The 19,564-nt window shown below is 41.4% G+C and overlaps 1 protein-coding gene across 3 annotated transcripts in view; it reads right to left on the bottom strand.

Moving 5' to 3' along the window:
• Positions 1–13,378: 13,378 nt before the first annotated feature.
• The window catches only part of WDR4 (WD repeat domain 4), a 31,754-nt gene continuing 25,568 nt past the window's right edge, over positions 13,379–19,564 (bottom strand). For all 3 annotated transcript variants that reach the window (XM_037903350.2, XM_037903361.2, XM_037903370.2), the window contains 3 exons: positions 18,370–18,553; positions 16,820–16,889; positions 13,379–14,580 (listed from right to left, as the gene is read on the bottom strand). In XM_037903350.2, coding sequence (XP_037759278.1) covers positions 14,405–14,580; positions 16,820–16,889; positions 18,370–18,553 — 430 coding nt within the window. In that variant the 3' untranslated portion in view covers positions 13,379–14,404. The remainder of the gene's footprint in view (positions 14,581–16,819; positions 16,890–18,369; positions 18,554–19,564) is intronic.

Raw genomic sequence — 19,564 nt, 5'->3', positions numbered from 1 at the left:
TTGTTTTGTTAGGCACTGTGAAAACATAAAGAGAAATACAGTCCCCACCCCAAAGAGCTCGCAGCTTCACTGGACATGGCATGCAAATAAGTTCAACAAACAATAGAGGGAGAGAAAGGACAAGAGCTACAGTAAAAGATTACATAGTTTCCTGACTAGGCAAGCATCTTGATAATGCTGAATTGGTAAATTTGTTTTTCTGCCTCCATTCTTAATACAAATTATGCCTGTTTTCATTTAGATGTGGAGAGAAGGGGTTGTGTGGTCTTTGTTTATTTGGTGACTGTCATGAAGGAGAGAGGTGGTGGTGGTTACAGGAACTGATCATTTAAGAAACCCTAGACTACAAGACCTATTGCATTGCTCCAAAACTTAGTTGCCAGTTGGAACCAATTGAAATTTTTCACCTGGAATTTCCACTAGGGTCTGGCTCACTTTTTGGCAACGATGGTCACAGCATGTTCCATCTCCAGCGGTTGCAGGAGCGGTTGCCTGCCTAATATTGCAGTCTGCAGCACTGACCGGATTAAACAACTGATGGAGCTGCTTTCTGGTCGGTGGAGCTCGGCTCAATAATGTAGCAGACATCTTGGCATGTATTGGTTGTTTGCTGCTCAAAGGAGCAAAACCTCTAATCCAAATATCCCCATTGGATCCAGCATGAATTTTGTGCCTTGAACTTACCTATTTTCAAGAACACTTTTTTAATAATGTTTTGTACTGAATTTTATAGGATCATTACAAGTGCAATCTCTAAGCTTTTTATTGCCATGCTCTGTTCAATTAGCCACACAGAGAACACTGAACTAATAATGAAACAGAACAAAGTACAGTGAAGTGAAAATGTAGTTCCTTTATTCCACCCAACAAAGGATCCTCCTGTAGCTTGCCTGTAAGCGTGGGTGTAACTAACTAGACAATGAGCAGATGACCTAGAAATCAATGGTTACTATACAAATAGCAATGAGGATGAGAGAGCCAGAACTGTATTATAACAGGGCCATGCCTTTGTTCTTTGTCAGGTCTCTTCAATTGTAAGGTAAGGACTCGTTAAAGTACAGCCCTCAGCTGGGGGTGATGCAGATATTCACTGCTCCAGCAGGAGCTCCAGGAAGGCTGCGGCCAGATTTTTCCCTTCCCTGCACTGCTCCTGGGATTGATGGAAAATGGCTGGTACCTACTCAGTTCTGGGACTAAACTAGCCACCAGTACAGGTTAGAAGTTGTACCTCGGGCTGCCCATGACCAGAGGTGCTGGAACGAGGGGTGCAGGGGATGCAGAAGCACCCTCTGGCTTGAAGTGGTTTCCATTATAGACAGGTTTACAGTTCAGTTCAATGGCTCTCAGCTCTCAATTATACAGATTGTTCCAGCACCCCGCCCATGGCCCTTAAGAGCCTTCTGCAGCTGGGTAACAGCCGTGGCATAGAAACAAATCAGTCCCATTTCCGCCTGCCTTAGAATGTGCTCAGCACTGAGGGATTCAGGGTAGGGTTGGGAGCTGGGGTGCAGAGCTGATGAATGTTAGGCTGAGGAATCCTACTGTCAGGAATATCTTCCCGAGGGGATTTTCTAGCTGGCACAAAGAGGCTGCAGTGCAGAGACGAATACCTCCCATTGTGTCTCACTGACTCGCAAGAGAGACTGTGTGATCACAGCATCCCTTAAGGGGGTGTAGTGTATGCGCCCATCCTCATCCAGCCATAGCACCGACTTCTCCCTGCCTGTTTTGAGTAGCTAGCACCGGCTTTTCTGCTCAGGAGAGCACAAGAATTGCAGTAACAGCCATCCCCTTGAATCCTATTCAGGGGCTAGCTGCAATCTACCCTTTTGCCTTTGTTACTTTAACTCTCCCATTGGTATCCTGTTATATAGGGAACTCAGCTCACTTCTTCGTGAATAAGACAGGTGGCTGGGTCACAAAAATATCCCAGAGTAATTGGCAGGCTGGCTGACAGTTTCTGCAGAAGGCCTGAGGATTGAATGGGTATGGAGAATTAAATACCTTCTCAGCTCAGGAGTGAGAGAGCAGGTGGAAGCTTACACTGCTGCTGATTGCATTCTGTTTGTCTTATAGGCAGAGAACTTCATTTACTGCTTCCATTTCAGATCCCACAGCTTTCTTGAGCACTGTGTTTTAACAGAGAGCTCCACTGTGACATAAATTTAGAGCTGAAGCCAACAACCTTTACTCATGCGAGTAATATTTACTTAAGTAAATCCTGTTGACTTCACCTGCACTGGAGAAGGAACAAACTCATGAATGAGGCTTGCAGAGCTGATTCCTCTTTCCTTGCAACAAATGGCTGATTTCTTCATTTCTCATCTTTCACTGAGTCATTGTCTTGTCCATGTGCTCCATAATTTGCTTCTAATTACTTATGTCATATGTCATATAATAAAAATATCTCCAGAGTGAGACCCTGGCATACTCTGAAGTGCTGCTCCATATACTTCTCAGAAAACAACACTGATACATGATTTAAAATAGCTTAAAGCTTGGTTTAGCTGTTCTCAAGACTCTCCATGTAGACCTTTCAAAGTGGAGTGCAGCTATGAAGGCTGATTCATGTTTTGCCATGACTGCCAGCTAAATGATATACCTGTCTCATCAGTGACATTTTCAGTGAAATGAGGATTTGGGTGGGAGGGGTTGGTCATGATATAAGAAAAATTGATTGTTGCTCATTTTGCTAATGAGTATATATTTTATGGGGGGGGGTAGCAATATTGATTATGATTTTATTAGATATTTTTAACATTGCAGAGTTTATATTAGCGCAAAGATTATTGTAATAGGGAATGAATTATTTTTCTTTTATTTAAAAGTTAAAGGTATAGGTTATGGACTGGAGCTTTGTATTATGGTTTTGATTTAGCTTTGTTTTGGTTTTTTGTAATTAATTCCAGTATAAATGGCTGTTTTATTTTTGGATAGGTTGAGGCTGGGGCTTGAGCTAAAACTTGTTTTAATTGGCTTAATGCTTTTTGTTTTATTTATTCTAAGTTTGTGTAGTGGGGTTGAGGGTTTTTTTAAAAGTTTCTAATAAAATGTTGGAAAGATTATTTTTAGAAATGATTTGAGAGTGATTATATTTGTGGGAGCTGGGAGTTATGGGAATGTTTTTTTTTGTTTTTTTTTTTAGTTTAAGTCGGTTTATTTGTGAGCATAATTGGTTTTTTGAGGGGCTATCTTAAATTTTGGGGGGGGGTTGGATTTTTCTGTAATTTTTGTAATTTTGTTTAGGATTTTTAAATTTGTTTGGGTATAAATTAAAATATTTACGTAGGAGATTATATTGTTTTAGGAATTTTATTTTATATTTACATGGGTGTGATAAATAATAGCGGTATTAAGTTTGTAGGTATTTTGGTAAAACATAGTTGGGGTGGTTTGAAAAGGGAAAGTAAATTTACAATTGTTTTGATGTAAAGGGATAGTAAAGAAAGTACTGGTTAAATTGCAAATAGAAATTATTGTGGTTTTTATAATGGATTTTTTTAAATATATGGATTTTTTTGTTTTGGGGGGTTGTTTTTTGTTTTAGGATAGTTGTCTGAAAAGATTGATATAAATTAGTTATAATTACTTTTGTTTCTTAATGGACAAAATACCATCACTTCGATTTAAAATTAGCATTCTGTATAAAACAGCTTTTCTAGAAAGTTGAGAAATGTCTAATTTGAAGGTATGGATACTATGGGAAACAGGACCAGTTAAAGTCAGTTTTGATCTCTAAATAAGTTAGAAACTTTCTTTACTGAATAGCTGGCCAACCATGTATATTCCATAGCTCTCTGGTTAGTGATCTGAGTTAAGATCTGGATTATTTGCAATTGGTATCATTGGCAAGGGAAAAGAACTCCTCTTAGCCGGTGTCTACACTATAGAGTCAGTTATGCTCTGCAAGGACACCAGAGTGAGAGCTGCCCTCACTGTGGAAAAGCAAGTGGCAATTGCTGTGTGGAAGCTGGCAACTCCAGACTGCTACCAGTCAGTCGCAAATCAGTTTGGAGTTGGAAAGTCCACCATGGGGGTTGCAGTGATGCAAGTGTGCAGGGCCATTAATCGCTTCCTGCTATTAAAGACTGACTCTTGGTAATGTGCAGGAAATAACTGATGGCCACCAGTTCATCGGGGTTGAGTCTGCTGGCTTCTGCCTCCAGTCCCCCCAAAGTATCCACATGGCTCTTGGCGGTGGAGGTGGGGTTGCCGCCGAGCATAGTGTGCAGCTCCTTATAGAAGCGGCATGTCTTCAGCGCTGCACCAGAACTATGGTTGTCCTCCCTTGCCTTCTGGTGCCCCCGCCTCATCTCCTTGACTTTAGCACTACACTGCTGCGCATCCCTTTTGTGCCCCTTCTCCTGCAAGCCACTAGCAATCAGCCTGTAGGTATCGAAATTCCTATGGCTGGTGCGAAGCTGCGACTGCACAGCTTCCTCTCCCCATATACTTGTGCGATCAAACACTGCCGGGTGTGCTCCACATGTGAGCACGTCTGCTGCGTAAAGCTGGCACGGTCAGCTGGGAAGATGCTGTGTGAACTGTGTAGGCCAAGCTAACAGGAAAAGGAATTTCAAAAATTCCTGAAGGGGGGAGGGGCCGCATACCTGTGTACCTTCAGGGCAGCAGAGTTCAAACTGCTGACCAGAGTGGTCATGATGGGCATTGTGGGACACCTCCTGGAGCTGAGTTAGGGCAACATAATCAAGTGAGGTGTCTACACTGTTGCTGTGTCACTCTACCTATGTCGCAAAAAGCTCTATGCTGCTCGTTGAGGTGGTTCTATTATGTCTGCATAGCAGGGGAGTTACATCAGCAGGAGGAGCATTTCGGTGTGTACTCCTCCACTGTTTTGTCGATTAAACTGTGTAGTGTATATAAAGCATCTAGTTCTATCCCAAACCCACAGAGTAGCCTTTGCTCAACAATATGTATAAGTGTTTGGAGGGTGTGAATTTTGTTATTAATCCATGGTAGCCTAGTGATGAGTATATAATTTTCTTTGCCATAAATTTCTTTGCAATAAAGACCCAGTACTCAACTGGGTTAGAGCACCCCCAGTCCACTGCTGATTTGAGCTGGCTGTCTTGATAATACCATCGAACGGGGTGGGCAAACTACAGCCCATGGGCCAGATCTGGCCAGTGAGCTGTTTTAAGCCAGCCCTGAGCTCCTGCTGGGGAGCAGGGGCTGGAGCTTGCCCCGCTCTGGTGCTCCAGCCGGGGTGCTGCATTGGGGGCCGCACCGCACGGCTCCCAGAAGCCGTGGCATGGCCCTGCTCCAGCTCTTACGTGCTCCAGTGGCCCCCTCGGGGCTCCAATGGGAGCTGCAGGGATGGTGCCTGCAGATGGGGCAGCGTGCAGAGCCGCCTGGCTGCGCCTCCACATACGAGCTGGAGAAGGGACATGCCACTGCTTCCGGGAGCCACTTGAGGTAAGTGCTGCTCGGAGCCTGCACCCCTGAGCCTCTTCCCCACGCCTCAATTCCCTGCCCCAGCCCTGATCCCCCTCCCACTCTCCAAACCCCTTGGTCCCAGCCCAGAGCAGCCTCCTACACCCCAAACTCCTCATCCCAAGCCCCACCGCAGAGCCTTCACTCCCAACCAGAGCCCTCACCCCCTCCCGCACCCCAACCCCAATTTTGTGAGCATTCGTGGCCCGCCATACAATTTCTATTCCCCAATATGGCCCTCAGGCCAAAAGGTTTGCCCACCCCTGCCATAGAATATTTAGAACAACCAGTCTGTCCTGTTTAATGGGTGTCCATAGTATCTGTATTCACTCTTGGTTTTCTTTTCTTCTTCCACATAAATTCTAACATCCTCCGCATTCCTGCTATGATCATGGAAAGATTTTGTAACAAGAAAAATATCCTTGGCAACATGTTCATTTTTACTGTAGCTATTCTTCCCAACCAAGAAATTGCACACTTCCTCCAGCACTCAAGATCTTTTTTTTTTCATTTGCTGAAGTAGTAGTTTGACATTTAAATCATAGAGCTCGTCTAGGTTGTTTGAGATTTGAATGCCCGGGTGTCTTATAAAATTTGTTGCCATCTGTACCCAGTGTTTTCTGGAGGGCTGACTTCTCAGAGTCTGGCAAATTTATAGCTAGCATTTCAGCTTTGGCATAATTTACTCTCAATCCATATGCTTTCCCAAAGTCTTTAGATACTAATTTTAGGAAAATATTTGGTTTAGATAAAAATATTACATCTGCTTATAACACTATTTTCTGATGTGTTCCTTCAAGTTTTATTTCTGTGAAAGATTCATTGTTTCTTATCTTGTGTGAACGGCTCCAGGGCTAGTGCAAACTGTAAAGGAGACCATGGACATCCCTTCTTAGTCCCTCTGAGTAGTTCAAAAGGAGATTTAACCCCATTAACTCACACAGTTGCTCTTAGGCTGTTGTAAAGAGCCGTTATCCATTTAAGGAACTGGGGCCCATAGTTCATGCGGGACAGGACTTGACACAAGAAAGCTTTCTCTTTGTCAAGTAGTGATAAAAGAAATAGTTTGTTTTTGATCTGACACGATAGATGATACCAAGTACTCCCCAAATACTGTCTGACATTTGTCTGTCTGTAATTAATTTTCGTTTGAGCTAGATTTATATAAATTGAGAGCATGAACTGCAATTGGCTATCTAGTATTTTTGTTAAAATCTTTGTCATGATTCAGCAGTGAAAGTCTACTGAAAGCAATCATTTTCATGCCCATAATTTGACGCTTCTCAGTTTCTTAGAGTGGAATAGTCTGAGAGTGGGTTTTGTAAGTTCTGCTAGGGCTTTTTTCCCTTTTGATGACATTATTTAGCCCTTTGACGTTCAAAGATGGCATTTTAAAAGTAGACTTGGCAGAATTCAATTTTTTTTATAATTTTGGTGCATATTGATTATTTGTAAGCATTTTTAATTTTTAGCTATTTAAATTTTGTTTACATGAAATTGGGGGCGGGGGGGCCCTCAGCCAATAATTATTTAATTACAGACATGTCAAGGTTCCTTCCCCACTCTGAACTCTAGGGTACAGATGTGGGGACCTCCATGAATACCTCCTAAGCTTACTTTTACCAGCTTAGGTTAAAACTTCCCCAAGGTACAAAATATTTTACCCTTTGCCCTTGGACTTCCACTGCCACCACCAAATGTCTGACCAGGTTTATTTTATTAAGAAAGAGCCCGTTTGGAAACGTCTTTCCCCCCAAAAGCCTCCCAACCCTTGCACCCCACTTCCTGGGAAAGGTTTGATAAAAATCCTCACCAATTTGCATAGATGACCACAGACCCAAACCCTTGGATCTTAAGAACAATGAAAGAAAGCATTCAGTTCTTGAAAATAAGAATTTTAATAGAAGTAACAATAAAAAGAATTACCTCTGTAAAATCAGGATGGTAAATACCTTACAGGGTAATTAGATTCAAAACATAGAGAATCCCTCTAGGCAAAACCTTAAGTTACAAAAAGACCCAAAAACAGGAATATCCATTCTATTCAGCATAGTTTATTTTCTCAGCCATTTAAAGAAATCATAATCTAATGCATATCTAGCTAGATTACTTACTAAGTTCCAAGACTCCATTCCTGTTCTGTCCCCAGCAAAAGCATCACACAGACAGACAGAGAGAGATTTGTTTTCTCCCTCCCCCCAGCTTTTGAAAGTATCTTGTCTCCTCATTGGTCATTGTGGTCAGGTGCCAGCGAGGTTATCCTAGCTTCTTAACCCTTTACAGGTGAAAGGATTTTTCCTCTGGCCAGGAGGGATTTTAAAGGTGTTTACCCTTCTCTTTATATTTATGACAAGACATTGTGATTCAAAATGTTAAAGCTTTATAACCTCCAAAACACACATTGTCAACATCACGTGTCAAAATATACAAAGTAAATATGTTTAAAATCAAACTCTAAGAAGTTCTCAAGCAGCATTTGCTTACTTTGCCTATCTGTAAATTTCAAGTTATCACAATGGAAATCATTTTTCATGGGTTTGGAGGGGAGTATGAAATTGGTGTTTACCAACATTTACTGATAAAAATCAAATCCTTCCAACCTTATTTAAAAGGAAGAGCCACTGAGAATAACTACTTAATTTACTGAAAAACTCGAAATTATTGTGATTCTTTAGCTGTGTGAAGGCATGAACTCCTGAGTGGTCCATGTCTACCTTATTTCTAATTACGTTGTGTTCCTGAATATGGCTTAGTTTCTGTTTATCAGCTTCCATATTGATATCTTGTAGTCTTTTTCCCCTAACCCTCATGCGTCTCTCCCCTTTCTGGCATTTCCCTTATTTAAATCCAAAAATAAAATACCAACATAGCACATAAATCAGTCCCCAAACTCCATACTCTCCCCATGAACACTTGTAATCCACCTAGGGGACCTCAAACCTCACCATTAGGGATAGATGATCATCTGATCATTTTGAATGGGTAGGATTTACATACAACCTCTAATGGATCTTCCCCATCTCCTCTCCATTTTCTCCAATCTCATCTATCCCTGAGGCCACTCCTGCATGCATATGCATATATATATATAAAATAGATTACACACACACACGTCCTTCTGTTCTTGCAAGAAATGGTTTAGGCTTCTCATTGCAAGAAAGGGCTCTTATCTGTGGATCCCAAGCAGAGACCGGTATCTTCCTCCAGCCCAGGTTTAGAGTGCCTAACAATGTGGGGTGGGGTTTAGGACACATCCCTCTTCAGCATGTGCTACTGGCTATGTAAGGCAAATCCCTGCCTAGTGTGCTGGCTTTTGTGGGTCCCATTCTTAAGCACCTATCTTTCCCCATACATTATAGTAGGCAACTAACTCAGGTTTTGTGCATTCCACTAGGTGGCTAGCAACCTAAAAGTTAGGCACAGCAACACTTAAGTGCCTTTGTAGCTTTGGGCCTTAACCTCTCTACTTGTCTTTTCCCCTATCTATAAAATACCTACGGTCACAGGTCAGGACAACTGCAGCTGTATTTCCCCTTGGTGGTTCAACAAGGGCACTTGCTCTTGGCTTCCAGCTCTCCAAACATTGCCTTTCCAGGCTGAAACCTGGGTGTCTCTCCTGTGTGACCATGGTGGGTATTCCTAGGTTGTACAGGTTCCTGCCTTCACTGCGTATTTCCCAGCATAGACAGCTTGCCCAAGGACACTTGCTTCCTTTCTCTTCAGAGAATAACCGGCATTGTCAACAGATACCTGGACCACCCACATCTTTCTAAATAAGCCTACTTTATACTTAAGGTAAAAAGCACTAGAGAGAGAACATTAAAAACAATAAAAGAACCTAAATGCATGCTGCTAAGCTCACCAGGAACACCCCCATCCTAACACAGATTCTGGCAGGAGCAGTCCTTCAAATAAGGTGACTAGATGTCCTGATTTTATAATTTTATATTTGGGGCATTTTCTTATATAGGCTCCTATTACCCCCCACCTATGTCCCGATTTTTCACACTTGCTATCTGGTCACCCTACCTTCAAACCCCACACTAGGCAATTCAGTGTGGTTACCAGTTCATCACAGCTTCAGCTCAGACCAAGACCCTTTATACAAATCAAGGTTCTTTGATCTAGAGTTTTCTGAAGCAGGTAATTAGTACACAATGGGTCTCCCTCCCCAGAGCATACTATCAAAAGGTTTTGCATTCCCCTCATTTAAGGTACTTTCTAGAAAAATCCACTTCACATGTATAGTTCCAAAAAGCCCTGAATGAGATTGCATTCATTTTGTCTTCTGCTAAAGAAATTCCATAAAATCTCATAATAGTACATAAAAAATTGCATTTCTAATACACTATAAGGTATTAACCCTAATTCAGTAAGGTTTTAACTTAAAATTTCATTCAGGATATTCGAGTATAGGTCAGTCTGTCACAACCTACCTCCGGTCAAATCCTTCTTGCCTGGCACATACCAGTAGTCATGTTGACAGCAGTGAAACTACTGAGTAAGGGATGCATGATTTGCCCCTGCAGGTCAGCCTCTCACATTAAAGCTTCTATAGAAAAGTGAGCAGAACTTACGACTTTTTGTCATCTTGATTTTAGAGCAGGGGTTCTCAAACTGCAGGTTGTGACCCCTCAAGGGGTCATGAGGTTATTACATGGCAGGAGGGGGGCCTGTCAGCTTCCACCCCCAAACCCTACTTGGCCTCCAGCATTTATAATAGTGTTAAACATAAAAAAAGTGTGTTTAATTTATAAAGGGGGTTGCACTCAGAAGCTTGCTGTGTGAAAGGGGGCATCAGTACAAAAGTTTGAGAGCCACTGTTTTAGAGCAAGTAGGGAATTTATTTTATTTATATATATAAAAATTTGTTATATAAATAGGGATTTTGTTATATAAAATACAGTAGATAACTTACATCAAGATGTATCAGTGAGCACACAGATACAGAGATGCTAACATAGAGAGCCTTCAATCACCATACAGCATGGGTTCAGTTTCCCAGCAACTGTCCAGTCTAACTGAGCTCAGAACTTAGTTGGGGGTTTTTGGTTGTATACTTTGCATAACTACTATTATCTGTATGTAACAGTGAAATATGGAGAGATGTCTGAAGTCAGGTTGTATTAAGAAGAACACACAGTATCGGGGAGGAGAAGGGTAGGGATACATAGGCAGGTGGTAGACCTGGAAGGGGGTATGCAAGAAGAAAAGTTTGGGAACCTCTGTAGAGTGTTTCAGTGCTTATGCGAACTCTGAAGAGCTTGCTAAAAAATGTACATTTTATTTTAAAATGCTGAGGAAATTAAGTCAAACTTGGTATTTCTTCAGCTTTTTCCTTCCAGATATTTATAAATACTCCATGAGTTTTCAATGTAAGCCTCTTTTGTAACTTGGAGACCGACAAATAATGGCTCCAGACTTGTGAATGGGACAGAAAAGCCCCTTTCCCCTGTGAAATTGACAAGTTGTAATAGTTATTACTGTAGTGTCTAGGGACTAACCAAGAAACAGGGTCCCATGCTTAACACTGCACAAACTGAGTAATAAGTAGTCCCTGCCCCACAGAGCTTACAAAGGGGTTGGGACAGGGAAGGAGATACACAAGCAGAGCGATGGCCAGCAAACAACTAAATGCCACTATTTGTGCCATTGGGTAAATAAGACACACTGATGGCTAGATTTTTAAGAGTACATAGCTTTCAGCAGCCCCTATTGCTCTGGGTGAGGGCTGGTGGAAAAACACTTGAATATCTGGCCAGGGATATACAGTGAGGATGTTTCAGCTGTGAAATTTGGACCTAAATTTCAAACATTCCAGTGTTTGGGATTCTGGTGCAGGTTTGCCTTTAATATGTTGGAGTTTGATTTCAGTGGAAGGTTGCAGGACTATCTTGTGTTGAAAGGATCTTTGGGATCAATATATGCGCTAATAAGTCCTGCTTTGCCTCTTCTGTATTTGATTTTTTTCAATTTACTTGAGAACAGTGATCCATGCTACTGTCAGGACTTTAACATAGTATAAATACAGGAACTGACCTAGTTTTGTGGGAAAGCTTCTAGTCGAGTACAGAAATGCAAAGACTTAGTTATGATAGTGGTTTATTTTGGTTATCAGCACATAAGAGGACAGAGGGGCTGGAATAGAGAATGAAAAGGGGGTAGCGCTGTACTGGTATATTTAGCTATAAAAGGCCATTTTAATGCTTCATATGGATTAATGGTTCTGTTAGAAAACTATGCCATTCTTGGCATGCTCCTATTTATGGTGGGCATTAAGTTATGCTTTAGTCCAAGCATTCTAAGCCAAGACGTAAACAAAAATCAGTCACCCAAGTTTAACATGCTAAAACAGTTGAGATATCAAGGTGATAAGTGTGATCTCCATCGACAGAGAAACCAGATGAAATAGAGGACAAAAAATTATCAGGCACACCAAACGTTTGTGTAGCTGAATCATTTGCCATTAGTAACTTAGGCACTTTACAAGAACTGAAAAAATAGATGCTTTGGAAATGTTAAAGTTGAATTCCTTTATGTTAAATATAGATGAAAAGAATCCATCTTCCCTTTTGACTTTAGAAAGTCCTTATGCTACCAAATCTTCCATCCTTTAGAAAGAGCACAACTGGAGCAACCAGCATGGAACATGGAGGGAGGAGAACATGTTGCAGGAGTGAAGAGAGCAGAGGAGGCACCAGGAAGCAAGCCTGTCTACCTATAGCTAGAATGCTCACCGCAGTTGCAGTATCTCTGTAAATATTTACTTAATAAGTAGCCAGTGTAGGTTTACAAGCATGAGATCCTTTCATGTTATTACACAGTATGCAGGACATGAAACAGTAACACCTCTCTCTAGAGCTTTAGTCTCCATAATTTCTCGATTCTGTAATATACAGTCTCTAGTTTCCTCTCCAAAAATTTACATCCTCCTGAAAGTACTAATTGTTTGAGTTCATGTTTGTAAACATGGTGCAAAAATCTGGTGAATGGAACTTCAAATAACCCAAAAGGGGGAATTAAGGCCAGAGTCAGACACAGGGTATGGTCAGTTATTGGATGCATTTCACCACTGACACCTTCTAATCACGGCAAGTGTACCCCTTCAGGTCCTGGGCCTCTCACCATCACCTGGCTCCAAGTGGAATCACAAAACCTTCCTATATAGTACAAGAAGACCACCACCCAGGGCTTGGGCTAACAGTGATTACTGCAGCAGACTTGGCTTAGGCTTAGACCTTGTAGTTCTCTTCCCTGTGAGAACTATTAAGAGTAACAGCTACACATTTACCTTCATTCCTGCAATATCAGAGTCCTGATAGCACTGAAGTTTAGTAATAGAACCATTTTATGCTAGGATAGTACCTACAGGTCCCAACCAGGATCAAAGGCCCTATTCTACAGGGCACTGAACAAACAGGTGGACAATCCTTCCCTGAATGTCCAACATATGACATTGATGCATCACACTCCAACATGAATGGAAGCTTTGTCATGGCACAAGGCAGACTCCTAAAGCAATATGGAAAGAAATCCAGATTAGATCATTAAGATGAATTTAGTATATTTGCTGGTTCCATGGTAGTGCATATAATGCTTCCACCTTAAGTGGGACTTTCAAATGAGGTGTTCATGAAAAGGCTTTTTAAAAAATTGATTTAACAGCAATGAGCACAAAAGGGTCCCAGTGATCCTGACTGTGGGCCCTACAATAAGAGCAATAGTATAATGCAATTTTAAGTGTGTGGATATAAGTGGTGGGTTCTGCTTTGTTAATGATCAACAGCTAATACTCTAGAAATAAACTGAAGGGGTTTTCCTTTGCAGTTCACCAATCTCTTGTATATTAGTTGCATGCAAAGTTTTACTACTTAAAACTAAAAAGGCTCAGATCCCACAGTGATGAGCTATATAAGTACCTGGATAGATTTTCAGTTCATAGTTATGTTTTTAATGGATCACACAGATTTATACACCCAGCTTTACAATCCCATCTGAAGTATATTCCATGAAGACAAGTTGTGTTCTGATATAGATATAGTTTTCCTCTGCCATTAAATAAACATATGTGATGAAGTAACAACTGATGCCATAAGATTCTCTCAACTGTTAGTTAAGATTTTTATTTCTTAGCTAGCATCAAATGAAAATTTTGTCGCAAAAAGCGGGACACAAGATAGTACTGCACTGGGTCCTCTGAAACCATTTCTACAGATAAGCTGAAAAGTCAGAATGCAGCAAACCAGTCTTCCTCACATGGCGTTGGGGTTTGGTTGACACCTTTTGCTGCTTTACAGTATGTAAAATCTATTCCCGCACTGCTTCCAGTGGGAGTTTCCTCTGAGTAAATAGTGCTAGATTAAGTACTAACACAGAATTCGTAACCATCTGTCATTTAAGCATAAAAAAATTGATAAAGGCCTGTCAATTACAGCCTTATATATTGTATTTAAAAATTTTTTTCAAAAGATGAATTTTTCATGATTATTCTTTTATAGGCTGCCATATTAAACGAACGGTCTAAAACAAAAAACTAAAATACTTGGTGTCAACTTCTAATTAGCACACTTTCTTCTTTTGGAAACCAGCCTCAATGTAGGTTATATGTGGAGTCCAATGCGTAAGACAAATTCCATTCTCCAAGTAAAGCACTAGCTCAATATGAAGATATTGTGCTTCACATTACTAAAACTGCATTACCAGCATTAAGTTTTCCAACTGCTGGGATAGAACAAATGGCAAGGAACAATATATACAGTAAATACAATATCTGTCGCAAGCAGGATATTGTCATTACAAGAAAATTAACCTGATTCATTAAAGCCATTCCCTATCTGACATGCAAACTGAACGCTGAAGTTTGTCATTCACTTTGCTTAAAAAAAAAAGGTTCAGTGCCTAGTCTGGTTTCAGTGTTGTAGAAGTTACAAGCAAATGATGCAGTTAATGGTTAGGATGATTCTCTTGTTCTGGTCTTTTTAGTTTGTCTATTAGATTCGTGCTGCAGCTCTTTTCTTTTCTTCTTCTGCTGCTGTAGTCTTTCCTCTTTCTTTTGTAGATAAATAGCCATGTTGTCGAATGAGGCCTTGTAAAGACTGCTGTAGCAACTTTCTGTCCCAACAGACCCTGTTGCAGAAAAAACAAGACAATGTGGATGCTTTGATCACTATTCCCAACTACTACTTGCACTGAAATTTTAAACAAAATATTCCTGACTCCTGCACTATAATTCTAGACATCTTAATACACAACATTTTTATTCTGTTTAAACGTGGTGAGGCACTCACAAGTACCACTACTACACTCCTACATACCAAGGCCAAGATTTTTAACAGCCTAAAGTTAGAATCTGAAATCAATACTTAGGCCAGCCTGACTTTTCAAGAGTACTGAGCACCCAGCAGCTCACACTGACATCAATGAGGGCAAATACAAATTCTAACTCTAGGCCTCTATTCTTGAAAATCTTGGTCTTGGTAATGTCATTAAAGACCCCCTTGGAGTGCATTAAAGCATCTGAATTATTCCACAATGCTCAAACACTGCATGGGCTCCAGTTAGAGTACTGTGTTTAGTTTGGTATTCCCTACATTTAAAAAACAAACAAACAAAACACACCATTAGAAAATTCAGACAGGACATTATAAAATAAGCATACACAAACTTCCCAGCACTGATCCCTGCAGGTTCCGCCACTCCTTTGTGAGCCTATTACAGTACATCCTTAAAGATTCTGTTTAAATGTATTCTTAGAGCATGACACCTCTGTCCTTTCCTGTAAAATGCCTGAACAGTCAAGGAAGATAACTGGAAGGTTACTCTGGGGAGTATAGACTAAAACTGGCAGGTTAGAATTATTGTGTTTCTAGAAGCAGTTAGAGTGTGGGTGGTCTAATTGCCATCAGTGATTCCTTCTCCCCCCACATCCCTTCCCTCACCTAAAAAATAAAAAGTCCTTAACTTTAAGTAAAAGGAGAAACAGACAGGTGTGGGCAGGAAGAAGAGACACATTAGTGAGTAAACAATCAAGCTATATATCAATTGTAATTTTCACCCGACTGGACTATGTTAAGGGTTTGCAGAATCTCTTTTCAGGGGCAATAGTTTATTCAACTGAAGGTTTAAGTATTCAATTTCTGCTTCCATAATCTTAGGTTACAAGAGGTCTTACAGTTTCTATGGTCACCAGCTGTCTAAGGGAGGAAGCAACATAAGCAATCTCATTGTTTTATCAAGTAGGGTAAGTACCTTTTTCATAATCTGTAAAAGCACTAATTACATAGCTGAAATAGGTGCTCATCAACTGAGCCTCCTCTCGTTAATTAGCTATAATAATCACTATGCTCTGAACAGTCCTCCTTTCCCAGCTGCAGATACCCACAGACTATTATAATACATAACGGTAATTAGCTATGCTGGAAAGCAACTCTCAGAATTGACTTGTTTTCCACTATATTTCTGTATTACTCATTCTCATTCGGGACCCTGCTTTTAACATGGATATTCCTTGAAATATCTGAGCTGTATAAAACATTACAAATATACTCCCTTCTAATGGATGCAGAAATATACCTTCAAAGATTGAGCCCAATTTTAATGGAAATGGCATACAGAAAATATTCACTAGATTAAATATTAAAGGTATTAAATTTAGTTTTCCAGCAACTCTGCCAAATTACATGGGCTAATTATATATGCAGAAAAATTATGGCCCTCCAAGGAGGGAAGTTAGGGTTTCTTTGCCTTCTTTTAAAACAGGCTTCATAACATCCTAGCATGAGGCCTCAATCATGCACAGAGTTAAGCCACACCTGACTATATAACAAGACATCCATTGACTCCTACCCCACCAGCCTTGGCGATTCTAATTACATTTGTTTAAAAATGTCTGGTTCCTGCAGGCTAACTAGAAAAGGCATTTTTCTAGAAAAAACAAGGGCAAAAACCATGAACAAAACCTCTACCAGAATAGATGCTTAATATTTTCATTTTCAGGTACAGCACAGAGTAGCAGGGCAAGCTTCCCTGTACTGTCTTCTCAAAGTGCTTTAACTTAGACATGCAGGGGCTGCCTTTAAGCTGAAGGAATAGTTCAGTATCGGTGGCTACTCCGTCCTTGCTATCTCCACTGAAACTGCCAATACAGGTGTCAACTGTGTGTTCAGTTTGCATGAGCTCAAGCCCCACTAACACAAGTGTGTCTACCCAGATTGACAGGCTCACTCCGAACTTCAGTGTAGACACACCCTAAGTGATTTGTCCATAGCCAGAAGGAGAGCCATGAACAGAACTCTGATTTGACTCCTTCCCTTGTGCTTTAACCCTCTGTAACACGCTCCCTGGCCCTTTCGACAAAGTTGCTCACCTTCAAACATTGTCCAGTTGTCGTGCAAGTACTTTGACATTTTCATTAATCCTTCGTCATCAGCAACAGGCTGGGAAAGGAAAGAACACCTATTCACTACGCTCCGCAGCAGCAATCATACAAAGCACATTACACTGACCAGCACGCTGAGAAATGCAAAGCCTCGTCTGAGGACCCTGAAGAAAGGGAGATTTAACAGAACACCTTTCCTTCCCTCAAACTCATCACTGAGGCCTGGCATGGGGTCACCATGTTCTACCTAAGGCAGCCTGGAAAACAGAGCTTGCCCAAGGATTTGAAGGAAAAATGGGAATCAATTTTCTGGAAATCAACGAGGTAAAGAAATAGCTTGGGGAAGAGGTGAAGGTCCAAGAACACTCCCATGAACCAAATTTAAAATAAACTTTCCAACTATATCCCACTCCTCTTAGATTTACAAGGGTTGAGAATTTATTGTCTGGAAATCTAATGGCTACTATAGGGAAACTGATAGCTCACATTTCAGCTTTGGTGACTCAGTTCTCAACGGAACAATAACAGATACTAACATCAGGGCCACCACTGTTTCTTCTTTCCTCACAGAGGTTCCTTTTGAGATAGGTACAGAAAAAGGTGGGCAGGGAGCATTTTCCTCCATGCTTTATTTTTCTTCTAGCTCCCTCTTCTTGAAGGCTGCTAGCAGAATCTACACCCTACCACCAAAACCACTTTAGCAATGGAGCTAGCAAATTTGTCACTGGGATGGATTGAGACTAGGCGGTTTTCCTGGGCTGCAGTACTATGTCAGTGTGCCACACTCTTCAGTGTGGAAGCTGACACTCGTCCTGTAGAGTCAGTTGGCTGCTGGGACAAAGATAGGGTGGTAGACTACGACCAAGAAACTAGTACAGCTGCTCAGCCGACTACTAGGAAGGTCGAGAGTCTCATTCTTCAGTCAGGCAGTTCCTCTTGCTGCTCCCATTTGAAATCCCCGCTCCCAGCAAGCCTTCATCACCAGCCACTTCAGAGGGAAGCAGTTTTTCAAAACCATAGAGGAGTGTGAGCTCTCACTGGGATTTTGGGAGGAGGGGGAGCTATATTCCCCTATGCTCCCTTTTAGTTTAACCACTGGGTTAGGGTAAAATGATGATGTGGGGAGCTGCAGAGGGACCCCCATCCAGAAAAAAAGTTGGAGAAAGTACAGATTTAAGAGGAGTGTACCGGGTATCTTTTTTTAAATCAAGTGACAGTCGCGTTTAAGAGCAGAGATGCTAGTTTAAACCAGGTTTAAGGCTGCCAACCATTGTGCAGGTACCTCAATCCTGACTCTTCTAGGTCAGACCTGGGTATCTCCTGAGCGGAGACTGCCAGTCATGCTAAATTCTGTGTTTTGCACAAATGAAGGAAGTAGGATGAGCTTATCTCTGATCAGACCCAGATCTGACCTCAGCTCAGAACTATAATGCATTAAAGCAATTGTGCCATTTAATTTTCATTCAGTTATTCTGCCTTTTGCTGAGGGGACTGGAGCAGACACAAGATATTGGCAATTGTATCAGAGTACATCTAACCTGCCAATGTCCATCCACAGGCCTGTAGAGTAGAAGTGATGCTGCTTTGTCCTCCTGGAGTATCCAGAGCCCACCTGTTTCCTCAAATGCAATGTCCCAGCCTTTATGCTTCAAAGAGATTTGGTGTCTGTAATTTAACTGCTGGGTAGCAGCATCAAATTGGAAGATGTAAACTGTGGGAATACTTTAAACAGAAATAAAATAGAATTACCATTATCACACCTGCCTAGAGTGATCACTTCTACACAGTAAATCGCATCTACTCACTCCAAAATTAGCACCTGAGCAAAATCAGTAGCATTTCAAGTACAACTCTAAAAAAAGAAACTGGCTCCAATACTTACAACTACTTTATTTACAACCCCAGAGGCCAAAGTAAATTGCAGATACCGCAAAATTTAATATTTCTTTCCACGTTACATTAAAGAAAAATCATTCTGAACTGTTTTTTTTCTAAGGTTAGACTACTTTAAAAGGAAGATTAGCAAAAATAATAAGCCATGTGCTACTAAAGAATGTTTTTTCGTAATCACATGCATTGTTTCACAGTGCAATTTACATTAGAGTTTACAGCTTGAAGGGTAATTAAAGAGCATCAGTAAAAATAAACCAGGGTAAGGGGTGTCGGGGGGGGTGGGGAGGGGGGAAAGAGCATGCAACTAAGGAGGGCCAAGAAAATGGGCTCTGCACTGGGACTGGTGTACAACGGGGAGGCCCAATATCTATTCCCCTGCATCCATGATCTCCACCTACAAAGCTTCCCGAGACCTGTTAAGCCCAGCAGCAGGTGTCTCAGTTCAGTTCATAGGAACAAGGCTCCCTGGCTGGCAAACAAGAGGTTCACCAAAGGGAGAAAGTGTCTCCCTGGTGGAGCTCCCAGCTTCACAGCACAGGCAAGTTAGGGTGCTGTTCTCCTTCTCACCATACCCAAGCCTGTGTGTCAAGATGGAACTCATTCTGCTAGGCTTAACAGGTCACAACAGCCTGGGAGCTGGGTTCATCAGCAACTCCCTGGCCTCACTGCTCACTAGTGCTCTGCTGCATGGCTGAGCCCATATCCTTGGGCCCAATGGGCAGCACAGCCCCTTAGCTGTGGCTCTTAATGCTGTTTTACACTGGTATCTCTGCTGACTTACTTTGACTCCTGACCTATAGCACTGTAAAGACTGGGCTCAGACCCAAAGACCCTGGCCTT

The sequence above is a fragment of the Chelonia mydas genome, chromosome 1 (assembly GCF_015237465.2).
Source record: "Chelonia mydas isolate rCheMyd1 chromosome 1, rCheMyd1.pri.v2, whole genome shotgun sequence".
Lineage (NCBI taxonomy): Eukaryota > Metazoa > Chordata > Testudines > Cheloniidae > Chelonia > Chelonia mydas.
The sequence above is the reverse complement of the archived record's forward strand: the minus strand, read 5'-3'. Positions and strand labels throughout refer to the sequence as shown.